This window comes from Seriola dumerili, unplaced genomic scaffold (genome assembly GCF_002260705.1).
Source record: "Seriola dumerili isolate Sdu_G_001 unplaced genomic scaffold, Sdu_1.0 BDQW01000189.1, whole genome shotgun sequence".
Classification (NCBI taxonomy): Eukaryota; Metazoa; Chordata; class Actinopteri; order Carangiformes; family Carangidae; genus Seriola; species Seriola dumerili.
The window spans coordinates 2563371-2580409 of record NW_019174444.1 but is presented as its reverse complement, the minus strand read 5'-3'; the positions used below and the strand labels follow the sequence as shown (position 1 = coordinate 2580409).

The 17039-nt window shown below is 40.4% G+C and overlaps 1 protein-coding gene across 1 annotated transcript in view; it reads left to right on the top strand.

Moving 5' to 3' along the window:
• The window catches only part of LOC111227562 (adenylate cyclase type 1-like), a 47592-nt gene extending 31919 nt beyond the window's left edge, over window positions 1-15673 (top strand). Inside the window, exons 12-20 of the mRNA XM_022753108.1 lie at window positions 27-116; window positions 1395-1669; window positions 2310-2436; window positions 4446-4562; window positions 10690-10836; window positions 11247-11345; window positions 11853-11967; window positions 13455-13579; window positions 15341-15673. Coding sequence (XP_022608829.1) covers window positions 27-116; window positions 1395-1669; window positions 2310-2436; window positions 4446-4562; window positions 10690-10836; window positions 11247-11345; window positions 11853-11967; window positions 13455-13579; window positions 15341-15673 — 1428 coding nt within the window. The remainder of the gene's footprint in view (window positions 1-26; window positions 117-1394; window positions 1670-2309; window positions 2437-4445; window positions 4563-10689; window positions 10837-11246; window positions 11346-11852; window positions 11968-13454; window positions 13580-15340) is intronic.
• The last annotated feature ends 1366 nt before the right edge of the window (window positions 15674-17039 follow it).

Genomic DNA, 17039 nt, shown 5'->3' with positions numbered 1-17039 from the left:
CCCCCGTTTCTTTCCTCTGGTTTTAGTGCCAACCAGGCTGCCTCACCATCCAGATCCGAACAGTGCTGTGTGTGTTCCTCGTTCTGCTCACCTACTCTGTCACCCAGGCCTGTGTGGTAAGTCTGTGTGTTGGTCCCAACCGGTAGCTTTTTTTAATATAACAATTTAAACTGAAGTTGAAGTTTATTTGTAGAGAACAATATCATTCAAAACCGGTTCAAAATAATTCACAGTGTGATAAAATGATCCAAAAAAAACCCTTAAAAGTGTGTTATCCTGCTTTCTAGGTTGTGTGCATGTAAATATTTTATTGAGCGTCACAAAGTAATATTATGACCTAAATATACCAAATAGAGGGGGTTAAATTATAATGTCTTAAACACTTGTATAAAAACAATGACAATAAAAGAATAGAGTTGATAATACAGGAAAAAGCACTTGAGTGAGTTGAGCGAGAAACAGTCATCATTCCATTGTTCATCCAGCAGACTATATGGTTTACAAGTCTCTGCAGCACATCGAGTTGGCAGATAACACATCACAGCAGAGCAGATGGGGCTGCAGAGTCTCTGAAGAATACCACACTCATTGTTCAAGTGTAAAATACCCATTAAAATATTTCAAATGCAAATTGGCTGGTGTCAGCATCAGCCCCAGAACTCAGTCAGGATCTAATGTCTGTGTAGCCTATGCGTGTGTGTGTGTGTGTGTGTGTGCGTGCGTGCGTGCGTGCGTGCGTGCGTGCGTGCGTGCGTGTGTGTGTGTGTGTATATATGTGACTATTGTATGTGCAAAATACAACAGTGTAGAGGTGTAGCAGCAGGAATGTACAGTAGTGACTGGATGACTCTGCTAGCTACAGCCTTTGATTATTAAAGGTACAGTGGTGCTTTGAGCTACATGCTAACATCAGCGTGCTAACATACTCACAACACTTAGCTTAGCTCTTTAGCATGCTAACATTGATTTCTGTGAAACACTTCCTGCTCAGGATGAAAACGTAACAATACTGTTGATCCATTAGCATGTAGCGCCATCATCAGGTCATAAGTTTATTTGACTAAACACCTGAAAAACTAATGACTTCACGTGACCTGTGACAATGACCTGTCAACCAATGACAGGATATGATTAGCTTAGCTTAGCATAAAGACGGGGCAGCATCTGTCTACTGTATATAGTTGCTTTTGTCTTGTTACCTGATTAATGACATAAAGTTGTTAAATACTCATTTTGTTGATGGATCAAGTGATTACTCAACTAGTCGTTTCAGCACTAACCGCTCCTAGCTTCAGTTAAGACACATTTTTATTTGTAAAATTAATTAGATTATCATAAATGATTACATATATTGATGGCTCACTTAATTTTATTCATTTCATCCGTTCCTCTAGGTTGGATGTGTTCCTTGGGGCAAAGTTGAGATAAACTCCAGCCGCTCTGTGGAGGACATCCCTGCAGACATGCTCGGCGTCGGACCCTCCAACAGCACGGCGGTGGACAGAGCTTGTCCCAACATGGCGTACGCCTTGTTGTCCTGCGTGGCCGGCACCCTCACCATCGTCCCCTACCTCCGAGTGTCCTCGCTCCCCAAGATCCTCCTGCTCCTCCTCCTCTCCGTCACCTACACCGTCGTCATGGAGACCAGCGGCTATCGCCAAGCTGTGGGGTGAGGCTGAGCTGCAAGTGATGTGTTGTTTAATATGCAAAAGATACATGTATGTGGTCAAATTTGTTCATCTGCGTGCAGTAAGACTGCAGCTAGCCGTTATTTTCATTATCGATCAATCTGCTGATTAATTTTTTGATTAGTTGATTAATTGTTTTGTCTATAAAATGTCAAACAGCAAAAATGGCCATTATAATTTCCCACATCCCTTGGTGACATCTGAAAATGTTTTGTTTCGTTTGACCCATTGTCCAGAACCCAAAGATATTCAGTTTCCTGTCGTATATGACAAAGAAAATCATAACATTTTCACATTTAAGAAGCAAAAACCGGCAAGTGTTTAACTTTTATTGCTTAAAAAAATGAATTCTGTGCACTGACTAATCGATTAATTGACTAATCATTGTAGCTCTAATGTAAAGTAGATAGATAGATAGATAGATAGATAGATAGATAGATAGATAGATAGATAGATAGATAGATAGATAGATAGATAGATAGATAGGGGAAATTCATGAATGGAATTTCTTGTTTTGTAATTTTCCATTCAGTGAGCTGCTTTCTTGTCTTCATTACACAGTTATCCATGTATAATTTACTAATAAAAACCTTCCATGTTGTTTCTGTGTGTGTCTTCCAGTGGTGGTTTTCTGCACACGCGAGGTTATGACCCTGTGCTGGCAGTCTTGTTGTTTTGTGGAGCTCTGGCTCTTCATTCAAGACAACTGGACCTGAAGCTGCGGCTCGACTATCTCTGGGCGACTCAGGTATGTGTGTGTTTGTACATTCAGCACATACCTGTCACTGCTTATGTGTCCTTGTATTTCTACATCCAGAACTCCCTCTTATGTGGTCATTTTATCTGTGGTGGCAGCATGGCAATCCCAAATAGCTCCTGATGTGTGAGGAAGTTACTCTGGATGTGACAGTACTGTGATGTATGTTGAGGTGGCAGGAGCTCAGTCGGAAGGAAGGAAGTATCCTTGAGCAAGATACTGAACTTGCATTGATGTAGATAAAAAAATATTTCACCTGTTATCGTACAGATCATCTTATCTCAAGGATTTTTTCTTGAATCTAGTAAGTGAAACAATCTGCCCAAGGCTGGATTACCAACCAGGCAAAAGCAGGCAACTGCCCAGGAGCCCCACACCTCCAGAGGCCCCAAATGCCCCAGGTTTACTCTATAATGTTGGGGTCTGTGTTATCTGATGAGATTTTCATTTTATATTAACACTTGAGAAGCCGGTACTGTATGTCGGTGTTTTTGCTTAAAATATTAATTATTCAGTCACCAAAATTGCACTTGAGTACTGGCTGGTGTCTGGGGACGCAATAAAACTGTCATGTAATGTATAGTGGGGGTCAACTGGGGCCCAAGACCAGGTTTTTTCCAGAGTTCCTGGAATCCGGCTTTATTCTTTCTCATTTCCAGATACAGACACAAACATGTTAGGCAATATATTGTCATCAGAGGATTTTTTTTCAGCTCCAGTTGTGATCAAAAAAACATCATGGGAACACAAGCGTTTGTATTTCTACATCCAGAGAGCGCTTCTGCAATTCCAAAAAAAAAAAAAAATCTTCTTATCAAGTTATTTTTGTCTTTATTTAAGTTACATAACATGAAGGAACAGTTTATCTTATTTGTAGGGTTTTGTACTTCAGTCGCTGCTGCCTCAGAGCTACATGTCACAGTGTCCTCGCGCTCTTGAACTAAACACTAAATCGCTGCTGTTTTGTGCAGGAAGTTGTTTTGTACAAAAGCGTCTGCTTTGCATTGGCTGTAGGCGTGGGGGTTTGATTCCCCACATCTGCCAGTTAAAAGTTAAGTCAGTACTCAACAACAGTGTTCAGCTGTAATTGGTTTGTTTATGTGGGAGGCAGCAGCATCTTAGTTACCAGAGCAGGTTGAAGGTTGATGGTTTTATCACCCTCTCCTGATGTTTACATGTCAAAGTGTCCTTGAGCAAGACACTGACACCCAGATTGTTCCATTTCACTTTAGTACCAACGTGTGCTGTAATACAGATGACTATTCAGCATTAATGTCCCGGTTTAGATCTAGCTACAGCATCAGTCCAGATGTTGTATGAGTGTATACACGGGTTAGTCTTTATATTATCATTATTATTATTACTATTATTGTTTTTAATGGTACGTGTGTACAATAGTGTGAATGCAAATGGGTGAGAATCTTAAATAATATCTAAATATAAGTACTGTTTATGTCAAATTGTGTTTTTTAATGTGTTTATTTATTTATTTGTAATATCTATGTGTATTTTCACCTTGCTCTGATGTCTTAACAAAAGGTTATTCAGAGAAAAATATTCAAACCATCTAATAAAAATTCTCTCAACATGGGGATCTCTGACGGGAACAGGTTGAAATATTATTGCACTGGCAAATTTTTTAAATTAGATTCAGTTTTAGGCTGACATTTTCTTGATATATGAAGCAATTCTTCTGTGTGTGTGTGTGTGTGTGTGTGCGTGTGTTGTGTAATTGTGTGTTTACATGCACAGTCTTGTACAGTTTCAGTGGATCATGAAAGTGTTTCTATTTTAAGAATGACAGTGAACGTTTGTCTTGTTTGCAAATCATTATCTCCCTCTAGTGATAAGGATGAGCAATTACATCTCCCATTTAGCTTTGAGCTACAACAAAGGTTTATTGTGTTTCCACGATGGAGCATCAGTTTCACTTTGTCTCTGCATCCATATCACTGTGCGAGCGCTCACCTCCTCCCTCTCCACCTGTGTGTCGTGTCCAGGCGGAGGAGGAGCGAGACGACATGGAGAAGGTGAAGCTGGACAACAAGAGGATCCTGTTCAACTTGCTGCCGGCACATGTGGCTCAACACTTCCTCATGTCCAACCCCAGGAACATGGTGAGAATCCCACCGTCGTGTCCAGGCTTTTCCAACAGGGCTCAAAACAGGAAGTGCTGGTTTGGTGATTTATAGGTCAAAAAAACGTCCAGACCTCTGAAAAGTGACAGTTTTTTAAACATCTAGATCAGCTGGTTCCCACTGTTTTTTTTTTATGTTTACTTGTCTGTTAATTGAGAGAAGTTCAATCATACAGATTTTTCTTTTTTCAGTTTGTTTATTTTGAATAATTTTAAATAATATTAATTTTTTACAACAAAAAATGGAGAAAAGTCTGAAAACAGCAACAGAAGAATTTTTTGTCTTTTTGTGATGTGGTATTTTTCTAGTAATATTCTGCTAATATAAGTCTTACGTATATATATTTATATAGAGGAACACTAATTCCAGACCTGCTGCCTGGGTTTAAGGGGATGAAAGGATCTGAAAAAAAAATGAAATAGCCAAATGATGTTTTTTGCATGACTTATGATCTCCTGACTTCTTAGATTCACCCTGACGTGTGCTAAATGAATTATAGCTATTGATATCAACAGCTCTTAAAAGACCATATTTCAATTAAAAGCAAGTCTTAACTGCATGTTGAAACTTGAAATGTCATATTTACTCTATGGCTTCTGCTTCCACGGTGATAATGCACTGATTACTGATGCAAAGGAAAAACATAATGTATTACATAATGTATGTTGCTATGTCATGAATTAAAACTAAGATAAATGTGGATAAAGTCACATTTGAATCCTGGTGACAGAGAAATATCACAGGATACTGACGTTAAAACTTTTAGATTCCAAGTACATTAAGTTCAGATATGTTCCCTATAAGAACAGTATAAAAGTATTATACAAGTACTTAAGTGCTTCCAGTTGAGATAACTAACTCTATACTGCTTTTACTTTTAACATCTGTATCTCCTGCTGCCTTCATGAAATATGTTAGCCATAATCAATGGCAGATTCCTCATTAAAACGTGTTGTTGTCGTGCACACAGATGTAGATTTGTTAAATAACCGATCTCTTCAGATTTCTGTCAGCAGCTGGAGGTAAAGTTTTGATTGTCTGGGTCTCACAGGTGATAAAGTTCTGTTCAAAAGTTGTGACGTGTAATGTCAGAAGCTGAGATTGCTGTTACAGGGACAGCCCATGCAGATTGTTATTTTTGATTAGTCCCACCTTTTCCGGTGGGGACTTGTCAGCTGATCACAGCTCATCAGCTCATCACGCCGTGAATCTGGAGGCCTAAAGATCTGTCATTCTCAACCACGTGTAGCCCGGTTTGACCTCAGCTCGTCTTTTGACCCATAATTTACCAAATCAGTGCTTATTAGCTGGTGTGAAGCAGCTTGGTGAAGCTGAGGAAGTATAAGTGGATAGTTGCTGATTAAAAGTGAAGCAGGGTACAGGCTTCATGTTTGACCTGTGCATACCAGCGTAATCCTCTCTGTGTCTGTGCTGTGTTTGGTTCTCAATGTGGGAAAATATCCCCTCTGTTGGGGACAATGGTTCCGCTTCCCCGACCATGTGTTGTGGTGTTAAAATGGAAGTGTGAGCTGTCTGTATCCACTGATTGATGAACATCCCCTCCACTGATCTCTGTTCCTTCCTTGGCCCCCACCACCCCCCACACCTACCCCCACCCCACTCACCCCCTCCTCAGGAAGTGATGAAAACATACATCCTTTCTTTGGCCTGCGAATCAGGAAATGCATAAGCCCCTCACGAGGACAGGCTTGGTTTGTAAACAGTAAAGCTGTGTGCACACACTAAAAGTATGGAAATGTTAGTGTCCAAATCTAATCTAATGTAAATGTTATGAGTCTATTTATACACTGTATGAATGGAAAATGTAATACCTGCACACTGACTCCAAGCCACAAATGTATTTATATTTATATTTATATTTATATATGAACAGAAACATTAAATATGATGGAGCTGACGGCCCATTACCAGTAAAATATACAATCAGGAGCCATTTTCAAACAAAGAAAGTTGAAGTAAATTCACATCTCAATGTTTATATTTAGACATTTCATGCTAACATTTGCGTTATTTTTAGTCTTTTTATTACAAATGTTTCCATTAAACAGCAAGAAAATGTGACAAACTCCCTTATTTTTCTTCTTTATTTTTTATCTCCTGTTGCATATAGAATATACATATACATATATACATATGCACATATGTATGGTTCTGTATGTTATTGTGTAGAGACCAAAGTCTTTATTACCACTTTAAGATAGATAAAAAAGCAGGACATTTTGTCATCTCGTGTCATAAAGGCTCATGTTCATTGGGATGCTGATTGTATAATTGACTTTTCAATGTTTGTGAGTAAACAGAACAAAACTACAAAATCATTAGGACACAGCTTTGATGTTGCAAAGCCAGAAATGAGTCTATTTAGCATGTTAATTTAAAATCATTTAAGAGCTGCAAGAACCTTTTAAACCCAAAGAGGTTTGACTAATATACAACAATAAATACCCAGCAGATGTAAAAGGGGACACTGAGACCAGAGTTTAAGTTTAATTTAGAGGCTGAAATGTCCAGAAGTCTGTGCTAAGCTCCAAAAATACTGGTTCCTACATTTCCCATAATGCAGCTTGACAGCTGTTTTACATTAGACCCTGTATGCCAGGTGAATGCCCCCATTTTTTAAACTCCATGCCCCAGTTTGTTAATGATTTACAGTCTACAATCCAAAACCCAAATAACCCTGATGACTCACAACAGACACAGAGGACGTTACACAACTGAGCATTGTGGTACTAATGATCTTCACCAGTAAAACTGGTGGAGCGTCCCTTTAATTTTGTTTGAGATGAATAACTGCTTCAAACATAACAACAGCACTGTTTCATATTTTCATTACTATAAACAAACAACAAACAAAACAAAAAGAAGTCCATTATCATTCAGAAACTAATAAAAACACAACTTTAGTTTCTTCTAAAACATCTCCAGGACTGTGTTTTCTATCACCCAGATTTAGCAGTGTGTCTATTTCTAATGACAGTGACGTTCAATGACAGGGTAATGCAGTTATCCTACAACTACATACAGTATATATGTACAGGATGTGGCCACACTGACAGTGCTGGTTAGTCGGTTAAATTAATTGTTGGTTTTGCTCTTTTCATGGTTTTCTTTAGCAATAAAAAAAAAAAAAAAAAGATAAAGTTGTTCCTATCCTCCAACAATCAGGGGGCTGTGCATCAGACGATGCAGTGATCATCTGAGGCTCAGACTAGTAAACACTGGGGACAGGAAGTATGTTTCCGGCACATTGGTGACCCCACGGAGCGACAGTGTATAGAAAAGCTTCCTCTCTTTCCTCTGGGCTAAAGTTCACCCATACACTGTATTCATAACACAACGCAGTGGGACTCTGCTGCCTGGAATTCAAAGTTTCACTGCTCCAACATAACCACTGAAAAAAACCTGCAATTTACCTGCAAGTTTACAGCTCTTTATTTCACTACAGCACATCAGTAACTGTTTAAGGTGATGAGCAGAACGTCCATCCTCATTGCCAGCTCCATTTCTTGTTTTTATTGTTTGCCCGGCATCATTTCATACATGTTTAAAAATATATACATATATATTTCTCACTTATAGCCATAGTTTTGGTTTTATTTGTTCAAGGTTTTAGAGATTTCTGCAGCCACCCCACGCAGGCTTAAAATGGAACCTGAAAGTTCCCAGTGCTCTGCGGTCCTTTTATATCCTTATGTTATATTTCGGAACGACACCACAACTTAGAACCAGTAGCATCCCATGTAAAATGAAGTGTAACTCTGTATGAAAACACATGCAAATTCATAAGGAGGACACAGTGTAAGTTATCATTTCAAGAATTATCGTATACAGTAAATCTCCACATCACAGTTGGAACTTGGGTGCATAATATAGGTCCAGTGCACACAGGCATAACTTCCTGAGTAGGTTTAAACAAAACAAATAAACAAATACATGATTGACTGACCTGAAGAGAAACTGCAGCTGAAACACTGGTTTTAAAGGCAAAGCAAAATTGTTTTGGACTAATGTCATTTGGGGACTTTCAGCAGAAGTTACTTATATCCAATAAAGAGTCAAGACCTCACATGAGCAGAGATCATGTGTGCTGAGTGCACTGGTGCCAACGCAGTGAACCTGATTATAACAGTGAAAAATGAAATTCAACAGTAATGCATTTTTCCTACAACAGTTTCCCTGTCACTCGGGGTAATCCACAGAAAATCTTTTTAAGGGACTGTTTCCTCCGGAGAAAGTAGTTCAAACGACAACTGTTCACACTGAAGTCTGTGGATCAACACACTCTTTCTGGAAAGAGATTTAAATTTTTAATGTTGTGACCACTACAGAAATTCCATTCATGTCCTTTGTGTTTGGTTTGGAGGCAGAAATCTCAAAGACAAACATCTCAGAACTTGAGAAAACTACGATTACCACCTCGCAGTGATACGCAGACTAGTTTCAGGTTACATCCCTGTTTATCCAGAGTGATTTAAAGTCTACTGAAGTCTTGAGTTAAGGTTATAAAGTTTTTTTCTTTTCATGTTTGTGCCAAATTTGAAGGCATTCCCTTGAGGAGTTCTGGAGATATTGCATTCACGAGGCCAAAATCATGTTTTGTGAGGTCACCGTGATCTTGACCTTTGACCTTTAGCCAGCAAAATCTAATCAGTTTGCACTTCAGTCCAGGTGAACTTTTTTTTTTACCGAATTTGAAGAAATGCCCTCAAGATGTTACAGAGATATTCCGTTCTTAAGGCCAAAACGGCATTTGGTGAGGTCACCGTGATCTTGACCTTTGACCTTTGACCTTTGACCCCAAAAATCTAATCAGTTTATCCTTGAGTCCTAGTGAATGTTTTTGCCAGATTTAAAGACGTTCTGTCAAGGTGTAGACGTATGTGCTTATTGACAGACAACCTGAAAACAATATGCCTCTGGCTCCAACGCTCTAGCTTTCTGCAGCTTTTAACAGTATCTCATTGTCTTCATCAGCAGTTGGAGTTGGTTCAGGTGTCATCACATACATCACCTACAGTAACAGCCTTTTTTTTCAAGATGCAGCGGAGCTCACATCGCAACCACCTGTAAGAATTCACCCCACTCTACTCAACCAAAACAGATTGCGACACACCTTGGCACAGACTGATGTCTCCAAACTGTTATACACCCACATAAAGCAGAATAGAAATAGTATTTGGATAATGGACAAAAATGTAATTAAATTATATTTTCCTGTACATGCTTTATCTATTATATAAATATATAAAATCTGTCCCAAATATTTCCAGGTCGCAACACTGAGGTGATGTGAAAATGCCGCAGACTGCTGATTGGTCAGAGAGAATGATCACTGCTGCATCACCATTGTGCAAGACGGGACGTTTCTGAACAAACCCGCCAGTTTTAAAAAGCCAAGCGACTGCAGCCTGTTACATTTTCTATTAGTTATTGCTCTGTACTCTTATCATGGTAACTTGCAAAACCATGCCGTGGTCAGTTGAGGAGGTGCAAGTGTGGAACTTAGGTCACACGGTACAACAGCAAATCCTCCAAACCCCTCCGTGTGTGAGGGGTCCAGTTGGTTTCGGTTTGTTTTCACACAGAGAAGAATTTAAGTGAGCCAAAATGCATCACTACAAACCAGGTGAGAACGTTCCCTCATGTGATTGGTCAGATTGTCTGGCTGGAGCAAGGAAGTGAACATCTAGCTCAAACTTGTGAGTTCACCTTCTAGTGGGGTCGGATCAGAACTGTTTCACACCAAAAACGAACCGCTCCACAGTTTGCTTTGGACCGGACCGAGACCACCTCCTCGAAAGGGTCTCAGTACGATTGGTTTGGTCCGCGCCCGAGTGTGATTACTGTTTTCACACGTACCCAAACGAATTGGGGTGAAATGAACCAGGGTTCAGTTTAACCAGACTAAAAAACACCATAGATTATTTTGTTACACACATTTTGTTTCCAGTACTTTCACGCTCAAACGTTTATTTGCGATTTGGGTGAACTGAACCTTTAATGACTTTTTTTGTGCTTCACAAAGCAGCGTTCCTTGAGCTCTTTTTTTCTTACACTGCTAAAGCAACTAAACCTCCTCCTCCAGGACCTGTACTACCAGTCCTACGCTCAGGTCGGAGTCTTGTTTGCCTCCATCGCCAACTTCAACGACTTCTACATCGAGCTGGACGGGAACAACATGGGAGTCGAGTGTCTGAGGCTGCTCAATGAGATCATCGCCGACTTTGACGAGGTGAGTGAAACGCCTCGTAAATCTTTTTAGGTTTCGTGTCTGGCTGCTCTGCCTGTGGAGACGCTGGAGGTGAAGCTCTGGTGCAACGTGACGTCCGTAATGTCACTTTCAAAGACTGAGGGTTTAGAAAATACAGTGTTTATTGATGCAGGATAATAAGCATTGGTCACGGTTGGGAAAGTTTTTCAAAATGGGGAATAACTCACAGATGACTTTTGGCCTGTGTGAATCTATAATCAGCAACGTAAAGCATTAATTTACTCAAACGCGCTAAAATAGTCTGTTTTAAATTGCATTTGCCAACACAGCCTATAAAATGTATGAACTTCAACTGACAGTTTACTGAAATATGTTATAGTAGTAATGTTTTCCTCCTGTTTTCATCCCTCTTTTCTTCTCTTTCCCTCCAGCTGATGGATAAAGAGTGCTACAGGGATATTGAGAAAATCAAGACCATTGGCAGCACATACATGGCTGCAGTAGGGCTGGTTCCTACAACTGCCTCCAAGGTACACATGCAGCGGCTATATTTAGATCCTTTATGAGTTTTGTTTGTGTGTGTGTGTGTTTGTGTGTGTGTGTATGTGTTTGCAGCGCATTAGTGCGTTTTGAAACAGTTCAGAATGCACACAGCATTTTTGAGCGGCCTAGCATTTCCAGGTAGTCATTGTCTGGGTGTTGATATTTCCAACACTGTTACATTTCGCTTTCCACAAATCCTCTGTGAGGGATTACCAGCCCCCGTGGCGTCAGCATATTCTGCATTCATAAAGTTTATTTAAATACCGCAAAGCTGACTAACAAAAGAGGTCTTTCTGCAACTTTTTCTGCAGAACTTCTACGCAAAATAAACTCCACCAGTCAGTCACAGTGGCGGTTTGACTGTAGGGAAAACCCCCCCGGTGTGTGCTTTTGTGGCGGGCGTTGATAAAAATGGGAATAATCATGAAACGGGGGCTAACATGGCTCCCTGCCTCACTGTGTTCTTGGTATTTGTGTGTATTGCTGATTCTCAGGTGAAGAAGTCCATCACCTCACATTTATGCACCGTGTCAGACTTCGCCATCGAGATGTTTGACGTCCTGGACGCCATCAACTACCAGTCTTACAACGACTTTGTCCTGAGAGTGGGTAAGTGAAAAGACACACACATTGGTCTTTATAAACATCGGTGTCAAGCGCGTCTTTGACCTATTGCACTGGACAGTGTCGACGCTCAGTGCCAGTAAGTGTGGTAGGAAATGCATCACAGAAAGAGCGCTCCCCTCCAGGAAGCTCGTCACAGCGAGACCTGAAGTTCTGGGTTCCATTGTGTTGGGTATCCTGTGGGGAGCCTGCGACGGGAGCCCTTGTTTAATCCCAGTGTAACCTGGTGTACACAGTGCCATCCTGTCTGCAGGCTGTGGGGCTCCATGTGTAAAAAACTGTGAATGTTTGTCCGCTCCACTGAACCCACTTTGCAGAAAACACAATTTTTGGTAATTTGCGTAAGACGATGTTTCCAGAAAGCACAGAAAAACAAACCCGGGTCAGGCTTGGCCCACATGTGCCAGACCTCCAGAACTGCGGCTGTAAAGATGAAGCAATACCTTTTAGGTTTTCAGCGACTCGTCATCAAAGTGGTGTAATTAGTGATATTGTTTGACTTCTTTTGCAACAGAAGCCACTGATGTAGGAGCAGGTGGATCAATATCTACAGTCTCGATACTACCAATACTAAGTCTTATCAATATCAGCATCAATAGGATCAATTCCAAAAATAAAAAAAAAAGGTCTCAGCCTAGAACACGTTGCGGGTGTGCAGTGATCACCTTGCTGGTTCAGAGATTTTACCCATGACACTTTCTAATGATTCCTCCGTGCCGGTGACAGTCAGAGCTGGAGGTATATTGTTTTCGGGTTGTCCGTCCGTCCGTCTGTCTGTCTGTACGTACGTTTTTAGGATTTTGGTGGTCAAAGTTCAAAGGTCAAGTCCACAGTGACCTCAGAAAACACTTTTTAGCCGTAACCCAAGACTGCTCAGCAATTATGACAAAATTTCACACAAATGGTTCATATTTTATACGACTCTGGATAAACAGGGATGTAACCTGAAATTCTAGTTTATGATAAAACTAGAATCACTGACTTGTGGTTGTTATGCCTTCGCCACTCAGACTAGTTTCAAGTTACATCCCCTGGTCATACTGACCTTGACCTTTGACCTTTGACCACCAAAATCGAATCACTTCATCCTTGAGTCCAAGTGAGTCTTTGTGCTAAACTTAAAGAAGTTCTGTCAAGGTGTTACTGAGATATATTGTGTCCACGAGAATGGGACAGACGTATGGACGGATGGACAACCAAAAAACAATATGGCCTCCAGCTCTGGCTGTCGCTGGCGTGCAGGAATAAAAATGGTCCTGTGTTTTAACGTGGAGATGATTTAGTAATAAACAGAGAAAAGAGAAATCCCAAATGTAGCAAAACACAGAGTTAATGATGCATTCACCTCATAAATCATGACATGAAACTTTCCCCCCCGTGATGGTACATTAGTCACTCTCAGTATTGTTGATTCTGGTCATGGTGTTACCTGGTATCAGATAATGTGGAGTCTCTCGTTGCTCTCATTCCAGGTATCAACGTGGGCCCAGTGGTGGCAGGAGTGATTGGAGCCAGACGGCCTCAGTACGATATCTGGGGAAACACAGTGAACGTAGCGAGCAGGATGGACAGCACCGGAGTACAAGGAAAGATACAGGTACACCACTGCACTCACCCTTCGCCTGTCTTCTTCTTCTTCTTCTGCTTTTTAAGACCTTTCGTCAAGACAGACCTGGTTAAGAGGACAAAATGAAAACTGCATCATGAAAAAATCAGCACATAACACATAACGAAAGAGCATAGAGAAGAATCCACTTGAGGTGCACAAAGAGGTTTTTGAATAAAAATAAGTTGCATCTTGTTGGATCTGGGAGGGGATTAGCCTAGCTTAGCAAAAAGACTGGAAGCAGGGGAAAACAGCTAGCCTGGCTCTGTCCAAAAATACACCTGTCTGCAGCGTTAAAGTTATTTAATTAACACCTTACATCTCGCTTACTCGTTTTGCTGAAAGTATTTTTATTTCATGAGGAAATTTCTTCCACTTTGGTTCAAACATTCACTTGGACAAACTGATTAAAATTTGCTGCTCACTGTGACCTCGCAAAACCATTTTTGGCCGTAACTCAAGAATTCATTCATTCATTATGACACAGTTTAACTCAAATTTCTAACAGGATGAAATGAAGTGATGACATTTTATATCCTAATGGTCAAAGGTCAAGTTCACTGTGACATCATAATGTCCGGCTATTATTCAACACTGTAACTCAGGAGCAGAAGGAGAGACTGTGACCATATTTCCTGTAACTTGACTGGTTGGCGGAGGGATACAACCATAGGGAAGTGATCAGGTTTGGTAGCATTGTAACTATGCAGAGACCAAAACCAAAACCTGTGCTGACCGAATCCTAGATCCCCTGCTGTAGCAGGAGATGAGGATAAATAAACTACGGTCTCATAACTCCAACTAAAACCACAAATTGTTGTTTTAATATTTACATTTATGATCATGTTAAATGAAATGAGATATGTTGTGTTAGTTAGTTAGTTAGAGATGTTGGTAATCATAGTTTTTAACTTTGAACAGAGCCAGGCTAGCTGTTTCCCCTTGCTTCCTCTCTTTATGCTAAGCTAAGCTAATCACCTGTCATATATTTACCATATAGAGTCAATCTTATCATCTATAAGATCAGATACGAAAAATATTTCTCAAAAGATCAAACTGTTCCTTTAATGCACAAACATAATCATATTTCCCAGTATGTTCAACTGTTTTTTTTTTTACCACCCAGAGACACAATCTCTGATTCAACACAGGTGTCTTTTTTTTCATTGAAAATGTTCAGTTCAGTGACATATCAGTTCTTTATGGAAGTGTAATACATTCACTAAAGGAAAAAATCTGCTGAATCTGAATTAACGAGATAATTTTGTCATTAATAAAGAAAAACAGGATTTTTCTTTACTTTAAAGTTTTTTCAGAATTAACAACATAATAATCTCCTTAATTCAGGAACAGAGCAGGAATTTTATTTTTTATTTATTTATTTTTTTAAATCCTGTTTTCTGAATTAACAACATAGTTATCTCATTAATTCAGAAAAACTGGAATTTTGTAAATGACAGAGACATATTTTAAGTGACAGACTTCTTCAGACAAACATTTCAGAGTAGATATTAACTGCTGACATGGACTTCATGTTTGTTACAAATTTGAGAGACAAAGTGACGTTAAAGATCAAATAGAAACAATTTAAATGAGGGAATTAATTTAAGACATTTTTCCTTATGGATATGAAATTTTCCAAGTAAAATTACAATATTGCAAAATTATTATCTTTACATTCAAAATAAGTGAAAATGTTTTTTTGTTCATGAACATCATGATTAATGTCATACATCTGTGTTTCCTGTCCAGGTGACAGAAGACGTTTACCGCCTCATCACAGACCAGTACAACTTTGTCTGCCGTGGCCAGGTCAGTGTAAAGGGCAAAGGTCAGATGCTCACCTACTTTCTGGAGGGGCGCAGACAAGGTGGCAGGCTGTCTCACACCCAGCAGCAGCAGCCCGGCATCACCGAGCGCCGGTCGAGCGCGTTCACCCACGGCAGTGTGTGCACTAGGCTGAGCCCTGCCCCCACCATCACCACCTACACCACCATCAGGACGTCGAGCCCGAGCGTGGCCAAGCCAACCACCTCCACCAGCACCACCAGGTACCTGCCCTCTGTCCCCACGGCGATGGTGTGATGGATGCTGTCTCCATAGCGACCGTGGAAAACAAGAAAATGACAGTGGAGGTGGGGGAAATACCACAAATAGAGAGATTATTTTAGAGAGGAAAAGTTGCTCTCAGTCTCTGCTCTTCTTCTACTGTCTGTGCAGCACAGAGAGGTGGAGACACTGATCGTCCAATGGGAGGCCAGGACTGAACACGGCGGCCTTGATCAGCCCCTCCTTCCTCACTTGAGCCCTGTTTGTTGTTTCATGAACAGGATACAGGACGCTTCAGCCAAGTTGCTCTGTAATCAATCACAGGCCAAGGACGTCTCCAGGATCGACACCCAAGTCGACGCCCAAAACGAAAAAAAAAATGAAAATCAGCATTAAAATAAAACCACATCGAAATGCACAATTGATCGTGTAGCACGAAAGCCTCAAACACATCTGTAAATCCCTCTCGCAACTTACACCGACCCTTTTCTCTCAGTACAAAACCAAATCAGTGCTGTTGCCTTAGCGACCACTCCTCACAATGAGTTCTTGCCATGTGGTTTTTTGTTTTTTTTTCCTTTTTTTTTTTTTTTTTTTTTTTTATCCTTTATCGATTTATCAGACACCAATTCAGACGAGTTAATCACAGGGGGCGATGCTCTCCCTGTGTTTAAAGCAGATGAAGCCAAATGTTTAATTGTAAAATGGCGGTTAAAGGTGTTAAACTTGCCAAAACACGACAGGGCTTTGCCTTCGATCATTTCCAGGTCAGTGATACATATACTACACTTCTTGCCCCCCTTTTCGCTGAAACCCTCTTAACGGCACATGATTCCCCTGAGCCGAGCCGCTCGGCGTCTTTAAGTGCATGATGCCACTGCTGCATTTCAGTCATGTTTGCTGTCTGTTTCCCTGTGATGCTTGACTTCCAGATTCTTCCTCGTCAAAGTGTAGCAATAAAGCGGTTTGTCTCCTCTCTCAGCCTCCTTGCATGCTCTAGCCAGCTGGATCCTATTTTTGACCTGATAGTGTATGTAGCCAATAGAGTGTGCATAGCTAGCCACACCAGTCTGTATCTCTGTGGAGTTGAAGCATGCCTTAGAATTTTTTTTTTTTTTTTTTGTAATCGGGCGAGGGTGATTCCTTCCTCACGGAGTTAGATTTAAAAAAAAAAAAAAAGAAAAAAAAAGAGAAACTTTTTTCTGCGTGCTTGTTTATTAAAAAATATTTTCTATCGTTAAAATATTCTGTTCGACTATTTTTATGAACTAAAAGCTGCTTTGGTAGAAGAAAAAGAAATGTGCTGTTCATGAGGAGACACCCAAACCTCCTTATCTGGCTTCCTCACACAAACCCAGATGATTTATTCTATTGGTATAGCATGCTACTCACAGCGCGGCTA